The 18,336-nt window shown below is 45.6% G+C and overlaps 1 protein-coding gene across 1 annotated transcript in view; it reads left to right on the forward strand.

Moving 5' to 3' along the window:
- Positions 1 to 1,835: 1,835 nt before the first annotated feature.
- The window catches only part of LOC138953987 (delta-like protein 1), a 45,648-nt gene continuing 29,147 nt past the window's right edge, over positions 1,836 to 18,336 (forward strand). The window contains exons 1-4 of the mRNA XM_070326016.1: positions 1,836 to 2,277; positions 4,847 to 5,074; positions 6,199 to 6,504; positions 12,798 to 12,858. Of these exons, the coding sequence (XP_070182117.1) occupies positions 4,988 to 5,074; positions 6,199 to 6,504; positions 12,798 to 12,858 (454 nt within the window). The 5' untranslated portion in view covers positions 1,836 to 2,277; positions 4,847 to 4,987. The remainder of the gene's footprint in view (positions 2,278 to 4,846; positions 5,075 to 6,198; positions 6,505 to 12,797; positions 12,859 to 18,336) is intronic.

The following is an 18,336-nucleotide window of genomic DNA, read 5'->3' on the forward strand; positions in this document are numbered from 1 at the left end:
TTAATTTTATTTTCCAGGTAGTATTTCTGTTACTGCTTCCCTGTCTCTCCATATGTGTGTGTATATGCATGTCTTTCTCTCTCTCTCTCTCTCTCTCTCTCTCTCTCTCTCGCTCGCCCTCTCTCTCTCTCGCTTTTTACCTCTCTCGCTCGCCCTCTCTCTCCCTCTTTCTCTCTCTCGCTCTCTCTTTCGCTCGCCCTATCTCTCTCTATCTCTCTCTCTCGCTCGCCCTCTCTCTCTCTCTCTCTCTCTCGCTTTTTACTTCTCTCGCTCGCCCTCTTTCTCTCTCTCTCTCTCTCTCTCTCTCTCTCTCTCTCTCTCTCTCTCTCTCTCTCTCTCTCTCTCTCTCTCTCCCCACCCCCACCTGTCTCTCAGTCCCGCTTCCGAGTTCCGGTCTACAAGTGACAGTATAGCCAACCGTGTCGTTCCATATCCCACCTGTCTCCCACAGAGGCCCCTCAACATGAATGACCGGCCAGCTGGGGCTGTCCCAGGATCCGCTATCGTATTATAGTACACTAAACCACAGTAACGCGCCCCTGTTTGGGTCTGCCAGCTGCCGTCTTCAAATGGGCCCCTGTTGGCTGGCATAGTCACTGTGCACGTCTGTCTGTGCCTGAGAGAATAACTTCACACGCGATCACTCTGTGGCCCTGTTGAACATCATGGAACGCTTTGTGATTGTTGCTTCACCTCTGGTGACCGCATGAATTTAGGTCTGTATGGCCTTCTGAGTGCGATGGAATTGTGTCTGTATAGTAATGCTGTGGATTTTCCGTGTTGAACGTTTCGAGACTTCGCCGAGTGTTCAGTAGACACACATACAAACAGACATGCACGCACACAAGCACAAGCACACACACACACACACACACACACACACACACACACACACACACACACACACAGCCTCATGCCTTTTTTTTTTACCGCACCAATCAGTTTCTGTCGATCGTCAGTCAGATTTACCAATGTTAACGGTTTCTCATTTAGGGGAGAGATTGGTTTTCGGGCGGTCTGCAAGCTTCCGGATAACATTCAGAAAGACAGTTGATCAGTTAAAGATGATACACTCTCTCTCTCTCTCTCTCTTTCTCTCTGTGAAACGGGACTTACAAAAAGCATACCTCACTATATGAGGTCACCTGCGTTCTCCCGCCAAAAAGAGTATACCTATATTTCAACTGAACACAGGCACCACTAAGGCTCACCTGTCATAAGTTTGTCCACAACCGTACATGTTTATCATATGTGAATATAGCCCCAAAAAATAGATACATCATAATTCTCTGTACATGACATTTTTATAGAAAAACTAGTTTGTGATATTTTCCGGTAGACTGAAGCTCGTCAAAGCGAGACGAACACTTGACAGTCAACGCAAGGGCACAGAAAATATTGTGGTTCTTTTTCTATAGAAACTCTAGCAGGTGATTTTCAACCCAACAAGTGAGAGAGAGGGAGGAAGGGGGAGAGAGAGAGAGAAGAGGAAGGGGGGTAAGGAGATGGGTAAGGGGCTCAGATCTATAAGGGAGAATGTCACGATGCACATACTTAAGTTAAATAAAAATAAACATAGATAAAAAAAAAAATTAAAAAACAGGGGACATAACAGCACACGGCCAGCTGCACTTGGCTCGCGCCGTAGCAAGGTGGCACGCGCCCTGTCTCCCATATATGGCAGCGGTAGCACGTGCAGGGGCGGGGCCGCCGGGCTTGAGCAGGTGCGCGGCTTTCAGGTGGACAGGTGTGGAAGGTGGGGTAGGGGAGGGGGCAGGGTACCGACAAAGGGGCGCCCTCCCTACCTGAGCGTTTCTACCTCAGTCGACCGATCCCGAGTTGTTCCCCTTTGATCGTGGCTTCAGACACTGCCCAGTCGGTTGTGTTTTTCGCGGGACAGTAGTAGTCGTGCGTGGCTCGGATAGTCGACAAGCAGTGTGCATGCATGTCTTTGCTCTTTACTACTTCTACTACGACACAAGAAGGGATACTACAGCTACTACAGTACTACTAGGAAGTGTATACGGGTGTTCTACAAGCGTTCAGGCTAGCTTGTTCGTTTGCAACCCAGCGATAGATTCAAAAACAGTATAGTGTTGTCAGTGAGGTTGTGCTATAATTCGATTCTCAACGGATATACGTTTGTGTGTGAGAAAAGGAAACATAACTGCTTCCGAACAACGTACTACTACAACGTGTTTGTTGTGGTGATAGCATCAATCTCAGTTGTTGCTATGGATACCTGGTACTCGGTTGTTACATCATCGGTGTCATAAGGTATGTTGTTACGTGCTTGATTTTGTTGTCAGTATCGTGTCAGTTCCGCTGTTCGACTTTTGCGTTGTCAGTTTCAATATAGACCTACTTTTGTTTCTAAAAGCATCTGAACCCCTTTCTGATGTTGTTACCGTTTGAATTTACGTTTTCTCGTAACTGGTGGTAGAAACAGGTCTCAAATTAATTGATGTTTATGCTCAAATAAAGTTTAAAGTTGTTTTGTTTTAACACAGTCTGTGACCCAGTCAAGATCTTGTGCAGTTTTCCGGCATCGGTTGCCTGTTATGAGTAGTGCATTGAAGTGCACCGTAATTAACCTGTTTATTACTCACATTGCAAGTATTTCCTTGGCTATCAAACCAAAATTACACCTCTTGTCCTACTTTTCTGTTATGGTCTCAAACGAGTGACCCAAGTCAGTATAGCGGTATGTACTGTCAGTCCCGTCAACCACTCTCCTCAACAGCTGAACGCTACTCACACAACCGAGTGTAGGTTATTTCCATGTGTACAACACTGCAACGCAAGGCGCACGTGCAAATCGCCTGCTTCGAGCAGCGCTGTCCCGTTTTTTCCTCGTTGCGCACCCACAAAAAAAAAAACACCACACGCACACTCTGTCACTGTAGTTTCTTCGTTGTGAGTCCATCAGTGTATGGCGTGATTCGACGCGGTCTTGTTCCGGCTGTGCCGCTTGGCAAACTTTACTCTGAAACTCAAGTCTATGGCTTAGATTCTTTTCTTCCAAAATGATGAGTTGAACGGCAGACACTGTGCCGAAGTGTACACTGACTGAGAGAGCGAGAGGAGTCAATCAATGTACGGTGGTGTGATCAACACTGCTCTCGGAAACAGTGTACAGTGTTGTGGAGAGGGAGATGTTTTTGGTTAGGACTGATTCTCTTCTGCGTTGATGTTGTACTTTGTTGTCAGCCGCAGCTGTTTCTGTTATGAGGTAAGGTCGGTGTGCGTGTGGCGTAGAAACGATGCAAGCTGAGCGTGTAAAACGTGTATGTGTCTGTCTGTCTGTTTATGTCTAAACAGCTCTCTCTCTCTTTCTCTCTCTCTTTGTTCTCTCCCCCCCCCCCCATACTATCCCCACCACCATCCTATTCCCCAACCAACTAATTAGAGCCTCGGTGCCAGAATACTGTGCTGAGAAACAGTCTGTCAGGCAAGTCAACTTCAGCAATCGATCAAGTCCAACATTCTATTCCGACTCGACTGAAAGTGAAACGAACCCGGGAGAAATGAGATCGAGACTAAGGCGGGGTGGGCGTGTCACAACTTGTGATGCAATAGTCTCAGGCTGTGTTTTCCTTCCTCAAGGTCGACCAAGGTCAAGTCACCAAGACCTCACCTGCAATTCCTTTGAGAGAGAGAGAGAGAGAGAGAGAGAGAGAGAGAGAGAGAGAGAGAGAGAGAGAGAGAGAGAGAGAGAGAGAGAGATTGTCTTCCTGTAGGGATAAAATCATGTTTTTGTTGTTGTGGGGTGTTTGTTTTCTTTTCTTTAGTGGATCGGTCATGATGCTCTGGTTTAGGTCTCTTCAGAAACTGATTTTAGTTGTCTTTGTGTTTTCAACTGCTGAATTGAAAATGCTGTAATCAAGGCTATATTTTCATCCACCTTATACTCACACTCTCTCTCTCTCTCTCTCTCTCTCTCTCTCTCTCTCTCTCTCTCTCTCTCTCTCTCTCTCTCTCTCTCTCTCTCTCTCTCTCTCTCTCTCTCTCTCTCTCTCTCTCGTTTGTTGTGTTCGGTTCATATCACCACTCACCCTTTCACTCTCTGTCTGTGTATGTGTGTTTGTCTGTGTGTGTGTAAGTTGCAATTTTCTCAGCATCCAGTCTGCAACATCCTGTACTTAGTTAGGCTAGATGCTTGCTTGCTTGCACCTTGAAGGTCGTCTCAGTTTCTGTTGGCACATCTCATTTCTCTCACAGTCTGTGTGTGTTTGTTGACTGTTTACCTGTTATGCTTTCAAGCCTTGGGCGGTGTGCGGTACAGCCGGCAAACATGCAAGCCCACAGGACCTGTGCAATCGAAACTTTTGTGAACAAGGTTAGCTTTTCCCTCCGATCTTGTGAGACTAGTCGCGTTTGAGGTCGTGGGAGACTTTCCACGTGTCGCCTCGTAATATACACACACCGAGCTAGAACAGTGGAGTACAGGTAGCTCAGTGGCTTCCCAAGTCGAACTTTGGCAGGCCTACCTTTTACTATTTTACTACAGCGACCGCAAAGCAACCTCTCGATAGTACGCACCGTAGCTTCCATTCCAACTCCCCGTAACCTTACCCTTCAGCCTCCACCTCTCTCTGTCCACCATCCGCATTTTCCCCCCTCTCCCTCCTTCCCTCCCTTTCTCACCTTCACCTTCTTCCCGAGTTTTACCTTTTCAACCAGGGGTCCCCACCATCCCTTACCCCTCTCTCTGTCCCTCTCTCTCAGTCTCTCTCTCTCCACCCACCACCACCACCCTCCAACCACGGTTGGCGCGTGGCGCCTGTCAGGAGAACCAGTGACGGCGCACGCTAAGGCGGAGCTTCTTCCTTCTTTGTGCTTGCAGTTGCTGTCAATCAACGGCGGGTGACGGCTGAAGAGGCGTGGCCAAGGGGCGCGCGCAGGCCAGAGCGAGGCTGTCTGCTGGGATCTCCGGTCGGGAGCTAAAGTGTGCGGAGCGAAGCGGACGGTGGGGTAAACAGTCACGATGATACCTCGCCGGATGGCGGTGCTTACCGCTTACTGCTGGACCTTACTACTCCCTCTCTGGGTGTTGTTATCAATACTAGCACAGGTGAGAAAAATTGATATTTTTTTGCTTATTATTACGTCATGTTTGTATCGTCATCGAGCGTAGTCGCATTGGATGTTCTTTGCGATGAAAAAAAGTTCCACTACGCACGAGGCTGATCGGTTCCTTGCATCTTTTTGTTGTTACTGTGTGTGTATGTGCATGTGTGTGTTTTGTCATACTATTGTTATGTTTTCTCTCTCTCTCTCTCTCTCTCTCTCTCTCTCTCTCTCTCTCTCTCTCTCTCTCTCTCTCTCTCTCTCTCTCTCTCTCGTGTGAGTGCCTCGGTCTTGGAGTAATAGTACTGTACAGTGGCCTAATTTCAAAGAGGATGATTTTCGTTTCTGGGATGAAAAAAAACAGCAACAGACCATGTAACTAACTTCTGATTGAACTGATCTTGTGAAATTGACACGAAAAAGAAATTGACCAGTGATGTGTGAAACGAAACATGGAAACAAAATTGACCAGTGATACTTTCCCAGCAGATTTGCAACAATACTTTTTCTCCAACCTCTCGTCTGTGTAATGTTTGCTCATCATCAACAGTGTCTGGTCCTTTTGCAACAAGTTCTGTTCTTATTTGCTTTCCCATCAGTGATCGTGTCATTTGTTTTCCATCCTGTATCAATTTGCTCAAGAGTCATTCAGTGATATTTTGCACATCTCCACTCAAGTATGTTGACAGTGTCAACCTCTTGTTCTCTGTCATGTTTGATTATTGTGATGAGGCCTCTGACTCCCTGATCCTAACAAGCTTTTAACATTAAAAGGTTAACTTCAGCAGATAGTTTTCATTTTAAGTCATGCCCTTTTCAAATGTATTTAATTTTCTCTAATTTCTAAATTCCACTGTATCTGCTAGTGCTACTGAGTAATAGTGCTACCACCACCACTACTACTACAGTGTTCCGGCTTCTCCACCAATAGTACCACCAGTACCACTGGTACTATACTACTGATTTACGACTTTTAAACTTCTGCTGCTCTTCTTTTGTCAGGCAAGAACTACCACCACCACTAGTACTAAAACTCAGGTTACTATGATACTTTAAACCCGCACCATGTTCTTGTCTCACCTGTGCCACCATTTTCTTGTCTCACCTGTGCCCAACTTTGCCACACAGGTACAAGCGTCAGGAGTATTCGAACTTCACCTACAATCCTTCCGCAACAACGACGGCCTCAACAAGGACGGCAACTGTTGCAACGGCTACCGCTCGGAAGGGAAATGCACCTCCCCGTGCAAGACCTTCTTCAGGGTGTGCCTGACCCACTACCAGGCTGCCATAGCAACGGAATCGAACCCCACGTGCACGTTCGGGGAGTACACATCCCCGGTGGTGGCGGAGAACAGTGTCAACTTCTCAGCGCGCACGGATTTACCTATGGACAACCCCTTGCGCTTCCCTGTCAAGGAGTTCTCGTGGCCGGTAAGTTGAACACGTGTTTGTTTTTTTGTTTTTTTAGATTGTTTCAGTCCTTTATGTGATTTGTGTGGAATTTCGTCACTGTGCTGTAGGAAGGGTGTGTGCGTGTGACTAGTTTGGTGTTTGCTTCATCGTCTGGGATGTCTTGTTTTATGTCACCACAATCATCGTAATTTTATCATACTCAGCGTTTTGCGCAGTCATGCCTTCCCCATCTCTCTCTCTCTCTCTCTCTCTCTCTCTCTCTCTCTCTCTCTCTCTCTCTCTCTCTCTCTCTCTCTCTCTCTCTCTCACACACACCACACACGCACCTGAGTCTTCATCATCCTGTGATGTGGCCGACATCCTGTTGTAAATTCATGCTATCTCTCATCTATCGATTCTGCCCCATCCCATCTCTTTGTAGTTCAAGAAGGAGTGATGCCGTTTTAATAAAACGTAGACACACTCGTTGACAGTAACATCAAAAGTGCACCGTGTTCAAAGCTCTCGACGTAGGCTCAAAATCTGTTGTATGTAAAACACTCGTCGCATGCAGTAACTTTTGCGCAGAGAGGGAGAGAGAAAGAGAGATCGTGTGTCGTTGTCAATCCCACCATTCAGTTTTCTACCCCCACCCCATGCAAATGAATCCACCCCATTCCCACACAAAACCATGCACATTGCGCGTTTTGTTCTCCCGTACCCCGGCCCCTTCCCCCAGCACACCACACTACACACGTCGCCCTACCTTGCCCTATTTTTTTGAAAAAGCGAGAAAAATGTGCGTGCAGGTAGTTATTTTTGGCCCCTCACCTGCCTCTCGCTCAACGTTGCCAAGGTAGCGCCAGGTAGAAACAGTAGGAAGCGCCTGCTTCGCCTGATCGGCTCCAGAGCTGGCTTTTTACTTTTAGTCAAGTTTTGACTAAATGTTTTAACATAGAGGGGGGAATCGAGACGAGGGTCGTGGTGGTGTATGTGTGTGTGTGTGTAGAGCGATTCAGAGTAAACTACTGGACCGATCTTTATGAAATTTTACATGAGAGTTCCTGGGTATGATATCCCCAGACGTTTTTTTTTCATTTTTTTGATAAATATCTTTGATGACGTCATATCCGGCTTTTTGTGAAAGTTGAGATGGCACTGTCACGCTCTCATTTTTCAACCAAATTGGTTGAAATTTTGGTCAAGTAATCTTCGACGAAGCCCGGACTTCGGTATTGCATTTCAGCTTGGAGGCTTAAAATTTAATTAATGAGTCATTAAAATTGATTTTTCACAAACAGATTTAAAATTGATTGCATCGTATTCTTCATCACATTCTGAATCTAAAAATATATACATATGTCATGTTTACTCTTAAAATGTGATCACAATTAACGAAAATAGAATAATTAGTATTACGATTAAAATGTAAGAAATCGATCTAAAAATGATGTCATCTTATTCGTGATCATTTCCTGATTCCAAAAACATATAGATATGATAGGTTGTATTCAAAACAAGCTCAGAAAGTTAACAAGAATACAGAAAAGCACGCTTTCCTGCTTAGCACAATACGCTACCGCGCTAATCTGGCGTGTCAATATCACTACGTTTTGCACGTGGAAGGTGAGCGATTTCCTTCACGCGGGGATTGACGAAGCTGTACTGTCTTAGTGAATAAATACAGTGCGTTCAGTTTCATCCCGTGAGTTCGACAGCTTGACTAAATTAGTAAATGTAGTAATTTCGCTTTACGCGACTTTTTTTCTTCTTTTTTTGAAAAAGTGAAACTGAGCTTGGTTTGACTGGGTAATTTTTTTTTACGGCAGGTCTGTGTTAGGTTGTGTTATTGAATGAGATTTTTTTAGTTTTGTATAATTTAGTATAATTTGTGGACACAAACAAACTCGTTCTACCTATAGGTCTAGGTTTCCCGTACGTCTTAAAAAAACAACTATATATAACGTGAGAATTCCGTGACATCCTCAGAGCGTTGACTCTCACACATCAGCGCGAGTGACATGCATGCATGTTATTGCATCCGCTGCCAGAAACACTCTGGCACCAACCGATGCCAAAATCTGCAGATTTACCGAGTTCTTTTTTGTGTTGTTGTACACTGCACACATACACACACACAGTGCACGCACACCCCGTCACTCCTTTAACGTGGCTTTGGTGCATCGTGTATGTATATAATGTCGTTGGTTAAAATGGGGGGAAAACTAAATCTAATGGAACGTTTTCTTTGGAAGGGAAATTGAAGAGGTGATAGTGGTTAGGAATTTAGAAGTGGTCGATGCATTTTTTTTCACACGTGTACTCGCTAGCTTTTGACATGGGAGAGAAAGTGTGTGACTGTGTGTGTGTGTGTGTGTGTGTGGTTGGTTGACACGAGCACGAGTGTTTCACCGAGAGCAGAAAGAAGCAGCTCAACGTTCCAACCCGTGAACTAACGGATGGTTGGATGTATTGCATGGTGCAACTTCATTGTGGACTGTGGCTGTTCGTTTTACCTGGTGGTCTCACCCAGCAAGAGTATTTGGAATTATTTGAATTCTGTGCTGACACGTACTTTCGGAAGTCCATGGACATTGGAAAGGGAAAGGACTTCAGTCGTTCTTCAATTGTTCGTGCAGTGAGTGACCAAGCAATGAAACTGGTGCGATATAATGTGACTTTGTGCGAACTTGTTACGTGCAGTGAAACTTTCTTGTGAACAAACGTCCACTGTGCATATTCAAAGATGAGAAGTGCATACTTCCAAGTGTTCGGAACTAACATACGTCATGGCTTCAGCGAAAACACCTCATCGTCTGCAACGTGGCAAAGCTGTACTTAGGACAAGAGAAAAGACCATGGTGAAACCAGAAACTGTGTTTTAACGTAAACGTGACTTATCGAACAGGACGAAGCAGAAACTGAACTGTGACAACATCTGAGCTATCAAACAAGAAACAGTGTGTTAACATAACAAGACTTATCATGTCGAACAAGACGAAGACGAAGTAACTGTGCTATAACAGTGACAGTCGGTTACATTTCCTGTACGCTAAAACATCCTCCCCGTTCCAAGAACAACACACAATACCAGGCGAGTGTGGATGTAATAAAACGTGTGTGTTTGGAAACACGATCGTGCGGATGAACACACATGTTGACGTAACCAAGCCACACGAAATTTACGAGCCGAGTTCTACGTGCATTCCACGAGGGCGAAGTTCTAGATCTGTGTTTTTCGAACCGCGCTGCCCTCCTTCGATAAAATGTCGATGCACCAAGGATTATGTTTTTCGTTCGATTGGATTACCTGGTTTCTGCTACAGGTGAGCGACCCTCCTGGGGAAGTGTGTGCTCATGTATCTGCATTTGTTGGTACGCCCTGTGCAGCAACATGCAGAAACAGTGTCAACAGAATCTTCGGCGTTGCAGATCTGTTGCATAAGGTCGAAAGTGAAAGTATGTTCAGCTGACTGTGCATCAACACATGTTCTTGCATGACGACTGTTGCAATTCCAATTCAGTCACGGACAAGTTTGTGTGGACGTCTATGCTTTTACGTTTCGGATGACTTTTTGTGGCAGGTGATGTTGTGATAAAAATTGGTGAAATCATCAAGATTATACATATATTATGGAACTGAAGGAATAGAAAAAAGCCCAGTGCACAACACTTGATGAATTAAACTGATCAGACTTTTTACCGTATGGCAACAAACTGTACGCCTAGACACTTTCATGGAGCATCCTAATCGGGCCTGCAAATCAACGATGTGGCATTTTGTGTGGAAGAAGTTTGCGCCAGTGCTTATACAACCATCCAAGGAAGAAAAACAGTTTCATGGTGTCATTCTACAACAGAGCAACAGCGAAGTGCAACAATGATGGAGGAACTCGACAGAGAGCTTCAAGTTCATCGACCTCTGATAGTGAAAATAACTCTGCACTGTGCTGTCAACCTGCACGTGAAGCACAAGGTATCACTGCTGCGCAAAGCGCGCAGATCTGTACTTCACTCCGTCGCGATATAACCCTTCGTGGTTGAAAACGACGTTGAACACCAAATAAAGAAAGAAAGATGTACTTCACTTTGAGGTACCTGTTTCCGAGACATTTGGAGAGTAGGCCATTGCGTTGGTCGTTGTTGGTATGATTCGAGAAAAATGCAGACAGTGTGGCGCTCAATGATGGATACTATAAGGCCAAAAAAAAAATAGGTCTGTTTACGGTAACCCGACCGACCCTATTTTTTCGCGCGACCCTAGACTTTTTTTTTTGGCATTTGGGGCAAAAATAAAAAAAAAATAAAAATCTTTTGATTTTTTTTGCAAAATAACGTAAATATGGTTTTTTGGAAAGAAAAAAAAATCCCGACCTACCGACCCTATTTTTTTGGCCTATGTTACCGTAAACAGACCTCTCTTTTTTTGGCCTAATGAACGCATATGATTCGACTGATGACATTATTTTGTGCGATTATTATCTATGCAGTGTTTGGTGATGTAGGACCTGCTGCTTACCTGAACAATCGTCTTTGCTGCTGTGCTTGCTTTCTTTGGCTAAAGCATAAGTACAGAGTTCTGTGTATGAATCACCTGAAACGGCACTTATAGGGATGTGCTTATTGGATTCATTGTCCCCTTTTGCTGAAGTGGCGGTGTGTGTGTGAGAGAGAGAGAGAGAGACAGAGAGGGCAAATTGAAAAATTGAAAAAGCAAAAATATCAACTTTCAAATGTGAAATAAGAAAACTGATTGAATAGAGCTTATAGAATGTCAGGAAATGGCTAGGAAAAAGGGCACATAAATCAAAGCCGTTACTGTGTTCAGAACGGTGTGTGTGTTGGAGACTAAGGTACAAACGTTATCCATTAGACGGTATACGCACACCAGTTGCATCGATCTCATCCTGCTCCTCCGTCGCTTGCCAACACTCGGGCCACAGCTTGTACACACAATTTTCGGTCATTATGAATCACAACTTTAATTTTTTTTTTCTCTCTCTCTCTCTCTCTCTCTCTCTCTCTCTCTCTCTCTCTCTCTCTCTCTCTCTCTCTCTCTCTCTCTCTCTCTCTCTCTCACACACACTTCATCATCACACCAACTACGGCAGTTAGTCAAAGTAGCGCCATACTATCGAACGGGTTAATAGCTTTTCTTTTTTGAGCCCGCCTTCGCCATCTTCAAACATTTATTCAAACAAGTCGATGACATAATTGAGGCCCCAGCCTCTTCAAGTTTGAACCCTTTCATATCGACCAATGCAGTCTGAAAACTTGCCCATACAACTCAGAAAAGGCGCAATTCAGCTAAGCAAGCATTTTAACAGGCAACGGCCCTCGCTGCCAGCCGCCTTTGTGAAAACTATCGAACCGCCGATGGTTGTCTGATGAAAGAAATAGGGAGCGTGGGAGAAGCATGAGTGTATTGGACTTTTGAGACGGAGGACAAGGGGGAGGCGGAGCGAGTAAGGGGGATATATTGTAAAATTCATTAATACTAACAGGAAGGGAGACGAGAAGGCAATTATGGCCTTAGAGGTAGAGTCAGAGTGAGAGATATTTTACACCAAACTAGGAAGAAACAAGAGAGAGAAAAAAACTACAGCAGCAAGAAGTAAGCGGCCGGCGAGTTAGTTTTGTGCAAGGCCGTGATCGATGGCCAGAAACGTGGCCCGTATGACGCCCCTGTCGCCATAGTGACGTAAACACTACACAGCACGCGCCCGGCACACGCAACCCGCTCCCCCACAGCATAATGGCCGCTACTCTCTCTCTCTCTCTCTCTCTCTCTCTCTCTCTCTCTCTCTCTCTCTCTCTCTCTCTCTCTCTCTCTCTCTCTCTCTCTCTCTCTCTCTCTCTCTCTTTGCTGGGGGTCGTGGGAGAGGGCACTTTTTTTCTTTCTCAATCTTCTCCTGTCTTTAAGGGTTGCCGTGCTTTTCCATTATTGATTGACCTTGCCGCCCTCTCTGTTTTAAATCGATAACTTGTATTCACGATGGAAAGGTTCTACCGTGGTACTGGTACAGTAGAGTAGCGCCCATCGACATGATGATGATGCAATTTGAGCGAACTGAAATTGTGTAGCTCTGCAGAATTTTTCAAACAAATATTATTGTGACATGTTTTGTTAAATTTTATGATTGTGTGTGTGTGTGCATGCTGTGAGTGCGAGCGGCTTAATTACGAACAAAATTAGTTCATTACAGCACCTTTGATTTGTTTTGTATGTTTGTTTTCCGTTTGGCAAGCTTGCCACACCGAACGACACGAACTGATCGAACTGTCTCGTTTCATAACTGATGCTTTATCTTTTTGGTTTCATTTTTTTTCAGGGGGATTTTTCACTGATCGTGGAGGTTTTTCATGACACCACCCTGACGGGACCTAGCGCCGGTGAGTACAATCTTTTGGTTTTAATATAACCCCCCCCCATACACCCCTGCCCCGCTGTTCCACTGTAGCTCTTACGCCTTTATGAAAGTCTTACAGTTACTAATGTTTTTATCAGTACTCATTTTCGTCCTCTCTTCTGTTGTGCGTTTCTGGCGTTTTCTGAAAAGAAAAGGTGTGACGATTAAAAAGAAGGGGAAGGAGGAACTTGAGGAGGATGCAATTAAGGCTCATTATGAGGGAGGGGAGGGGTAGGGTGGGGCAGAGGAGACAGACAGGAAGCAGAAGAAGGGTCGTGCGGATGTCTGGAATTGTACACCGGATGCCCGAGCAGGAAGAAAGTGGAACATAAGTCACCTTAATACGCCGCGCCGGGTCGTCTGAGGTGATTTCCACCACGCCTTGCACGTGCTGCTTCTGTCATCTCTTGTCATCTCTCCTTTTCACCTCGGACACCATTCTGTGTATTCAAGCAGAAAGACGACAGGGTTTAATTAAACGATTCTCTCGTCTAAATTCTCTCTCTTCATTCTCTTGTACAGCGGAAACGATTTTCTGTGCAACCAGACATATCGGAGATTCGGACGAAATGTCAAAGCTATCAAATATCGTAGCATGCATTCAATCAATACCAGCTAGTTCTTCTTTTTTTCTGATGAAGTATAGCTTACGTTGCATATTTCATGATGCATTGTCGTAAGGCAACTCATTTTCAGTTTCGAAACAAGAAAGTAAAGATATCAGGCATTTTACAACATATAGTTGATAAGTTTCTACTGACAGCTTCAGAACAATCAGACAAGTATACAAATGATAGGCTGGGGATTGACGAACAAAGACAGTTTAACCGGATCTTTACTGCACACGACCTGCACGATCATGCCAGACGGCATAGGAATGTTGGCAGCACAGCGACGCAACAGAGACAAAGAACGGGAAGTAGGGGGTTTTACGGGAGGGGGGAGGGGAGGGACCAGGGGGATTTGAGGAAGACCAGGGAAGAAGAGGAGAGTGTAGGCAGACAGAAGCCTGAGCAGATGCGGCACAGATGGTAGCCCATGACCCTGGCATCTCCCTCGGACCTGGGAGACCTAAACACGCGGCTTTTTACCTTTAATTTGACGTGTGCACCCCTCCCCGGCAAAAAGGGCAATCAGACATCGCTAGTGTCTTCCTCCTATCGCTCCCCCATTCCCTTTTCCCCATCTCCCGCCTCCACCCCCTTCCCCTTCCTTATACCGCAGTCTTGCCTTCTTCGGTCTTTTGGGGTTCAGTTCCCATCCTTCTTCTTCAACTTTCTTTCGTTTCTTTTTCTATTTGCGTAAGCACTAGCCTTCTTTTGTTTCTGTTTGTGTTATACCCAATAACCATTACAGGTAGTTATATATTCATACGTTTTTGACACTTTTGACGCATTTAAAGTTTGACCTGAAGATAATGTCAAGTCAAGATAAGGCAGGTGATACTTTTCATACCTGTACACACAGGTATGTGTTAAGAGTAGAGTAACAACTTCGGCTTAAAGTTTCACTGAATTTTGTTGGGACGATAAAGGGTGCTACAATCCTTTTGTTTACGAATACATTTCCGGAGTATAGTTCCGGCTATACTTTGTTCATTAACGAAGGAGAAGTGATGGTCGTACATCATTGACTGCCGCACTTTTCACTGGCTTTCGCTGATGCCGCCAGAGATAAACTTCCGTCGTAGGAGGGTTTATTGTTAATGGTTGTGAAGGAGGTGTATTCGTCAGTTAGTGACAACGCCACGACTATCCAGCACATAGCAGGTGGAAGGGATGGTCTGTGATACACTGAACCAAGGTCGAGGATTGGAGAAACAGGAGTTTGCTCTGGGAGTCAGTGACTGATGTATCCCTTGTTTCTATAAACTTGGCAACGTTTCCCCCCGCTTCGAGTGGCTCCCTCTGTTGGAAAAGTAATACTTATCACTAGAGATGCGCCGGAGTTCCGGCGCTCCCAGAACGTTCAGTCAGACGATTTTTTTTTAGCGTTTCAAGTGGCAAGTGGGTAAAATACAGCTTCAGTGAAGTATTGCTAGGCAAGTACTGCGGTGTTTTCTGCTTGGCTGTGTTGGTGATACGGCTACCCAACTGTTGCCATCAGTCAGTCGGTTTTTACCGAGACTTGTTAGAGTTCAAACTGACTCGTTTCTGACCTCCTCCACCTTTTGTCTTCCGTTCAGTCACTGTCAGCAGTGCACTGTGGTTTCTTTTGAAATTAGCAGCAAAGGCACATCTCAGCTTTGTCTTCTTCGTCTCGCATGGCCTTGTGGTTTTCTTTGACATCGAGAAGCGGTAACCGATTTTAAAGTGAACCCTCTTCTCCCGTTTCAACTCCGCTGTTGCTCGGCGTGTTGTAAAGTGTCTTCGCAAGGTCCCGGTGTGATTTGAAGCAACAGCTGTGGGGATGTCAACAATGTGGGCTGGAGAAACCTTGGGAGTCGGCAGTGACTGCACGAGCGACACAATCTGAAGGTGTTTGGCTCTGCTGTTTGCGCCATTGCAGTTTGGGTCCTGGGTTGTATACCCCTGCCGCGTACCCCTCGCAACGGATTAAGTCTTATTACCCGTTGTCATAGCACGTGTGTGGATGCCCTAATAATGTATCTTAGTGATGCGGATGTCATCATTTGTCAACTTTTCTTCGTACTTTCTCACCCTGTTTCGAACCTTTCCTCATCACTAGCTTATTCGCTCTCCCTCTCTTTCCGGGCCAAGGGTTGACAGAAAACCCGGGTTAGGGTGTCTTCAACGTGTGGAAGAGAGGAGTAGGTTTTGTATTGTGGAGGTCTTCCACTGACGCCCGAGGAAGCCTATAACTTTCGTCGCTTTTCAGGTATCTCCCCTCCCTTTTCACCCCTCTCCTTCCCTGTCTCCCTATCTCCTCCCTCTTTCACCTTATCCTCCCATTTGGCGAGAACATCTGTCGCAGTGTTGTGTTGTGCTAGGTCCTTCCCTCCCTTCGCCCTCTCACTGCATTCAAGCCTTTCACATCATTTTCTCTTTTCGCCTTTTTTTACCTGCCTGTACAATTTTCACACGACTGATTCTTGTAGTACCGTGTGACCGATGAAGGCTAGGAGACGACACCCCTTGCCTATTCTCTTTGTCAGGTCTAGGTCTCTCTCTCTCTCTCTCTCTCTCTCTCTCTCTCTCTCTCTCTCTCTCTCTCTCTCTCTCTCTCTCTCTCTCTCTCTCTCTCTCTCGTAGTTTTGGCATGAACATTAAAAAGTCATTTAGCGCAACACGGTTATCTTAACAGCCGATTTCAGTTTCACCATCCTCCGCTTTTAACTGAAAAGCACACCTATGGGTATCTCATTCTGCGATTAAAGAGTAAGAGCAACACGTCGCTCATTTATCCTGCCAGAGATAATCTTGACCCTTTTCCGTCTGGAAATAAAACCCAAAGGTATTGGCTCGTCGAGGTTAAACGTTGGCATCGAAAACGTTGCAGAATGGCTCCAAAGCCTGTACGTATGTATCATATAATTCACTCTCAACTCGGACCTTAAAATACAGAAGAAGTTGGTCAAGTTCTTTCAGCAGTGAAGTAATGTTTGAACTTATGCATCGGACAGCATGCAGGCAGGTAAGAGTAATACTTTTGCTGGGTGTAGCCCAAGACAGTATCCATAGCACGAACACAACACCTGACCCTAACATCAACCGACAGATCGCACGATACTGTGAGGCTAGCAAAAAGTTAATTGAGCCATGCAGGCAGGTAGGGACATGCAGTAGTATACTAAGCAAGGCCTACTTGGCAGTGAATTGTCGCATTGTAGTGACAGCGGCAAGGGGGCGCACCGCACGGCACGATACAGCACGGCACGCGACAAGTGTAGCAGCAGCACAGCAGCAGCAGCAGCTACAACGGCCCGTGCAGCAGCCGGCTTTGACGCAGTGACATTTGTTGACAAGCTTATTCCACGTATTGATTGCTTCGTCGTCACTCCTACCCTCCCAGTGCCCCCCTCCCCTGCCCCCCTTTCCGGGTCGTATAGGAAGGCTGGGATGGATTTATAGTACGGGGAATTGTAAAGGAGGGTGGGGAGGGGGGTGATCGTGTTCGAATAGCTTTTTGACGTGCGTACCTGAGTGCGCGTGCACCGGGTTACTTACCTGGAAAGAGTGACATTCTTGGACAGGAAAACAATGTTCAAACTTGTGCGTACACGTGTACACTAGTGTTTCAGTCTTTCAACGAGCAGTGTAGGCAGCGGGAAATAATTGAACGTACAAAGTTAACGTGCACGAGGTCAATTACCTTTTTGCCCCTTCAACTGTTAGCAAGAGATAGGACGAGATTCCATGCAGGGAAGAAGAGAGATATATTAAAGAGAACTTGATCTACTTGCTGAACAGTCGTCGACAAGAACGCGAATGAAATAGTCATGATTTCTGGACGCGCCTTAATTAACCGCTATCCATTATTGATGAACCCCACCCCGGGTAGACGATAAGAGTACCCTGCATAAGTCCACCAGCATGGGATAGGAAATACAGCAAGCAGATCAGCTTAAAGGCTACGAACGAAAACAAAGCAAAAATAACAGCGATGAGAAGGGAGAGAGGCTGGAATCATTTGCTATTTTAGTTTTCAACGACTGTCCCTTTTTCTGACGCCCCTGCTCGGGGAATTCACCTATTCAGGTCCCATGTACTCTTGACGTCTTTGCCCAAATTTGGATGTGTAGTAAGTCAGATATACGTTAAGAGAAGTTCAGTACTGTATATGCTGGAGGCCTGTAACACTTATCTCCTTGCCTACGTTTGAGCCTCCACCTCTTTATCTTCTGGCAACAAACTTCTGGACACTTCGGTTATCTCCTTGTGCCAGATAATCGTTGTTGCGGTTTCTTGCTTGCCTGATAAACTCGTGTATTGACTGCTTGAGTATAGTGTAGTGTCCTGAGCTTACCTGACCCCTATTGCTTATCCCTAGTGTTGTTAGTCTTGTATACGCTGAGTTTTTCGTTGTTGTAGGAAATGCTGAAAGTGGTTCATGACCTTCTTTTTGTGGTAGTTTTGAGGACACTTGGAGATTGTGGACAAAGTCGGGGAAGTAGTCCTGATCGAAACAGATGAGTTTATTATGGGCATCCTGCGATGCAAAAGTGGAGGGGGGGGGGGCTGCAGGGTGCGGTGAGGGGGGGGGGGAGGTTATCGTATCTATTGTGGGCTTTGGGAAACGGAGCAGGTGTTGGCCTGTCCCTAAACGCAGTGTCCCTTGTGTGTTGAGTAGATTGCGTTGAGAATAGCTGCAACGGGTTATATACGGGAATTACATTATTGTCCGTTGCGACCAAATGGCATTGTTATTGTTTTATTGGGTGTCCGATTGGAAAAATTTCTCTCTCTCTCTCTCTCTCTCTCTCTCTCTCTCTCTCTCTCTCTCTCTCTCTCTCTCTCTCTCTCTCTAGTAACAGTGGATTACAGGATGAATGCACAGCCAG

This window comes from Littorina saxatilis, linkage group LG17, assembly GCF_037325665.1.
Source record: "Littorina saxatilis isolate snail1 linkage group LG17, US_GU_Lsax_2.0, whole genome shotgun sequence".
Taxonomy (NCBI): domain Eukaryota; kingdom Metazoa; phylum Mollusca; class Gastropoda; order Littorinimorpha; family Littorinidae; genus Littorina; species Littorina saxatilis.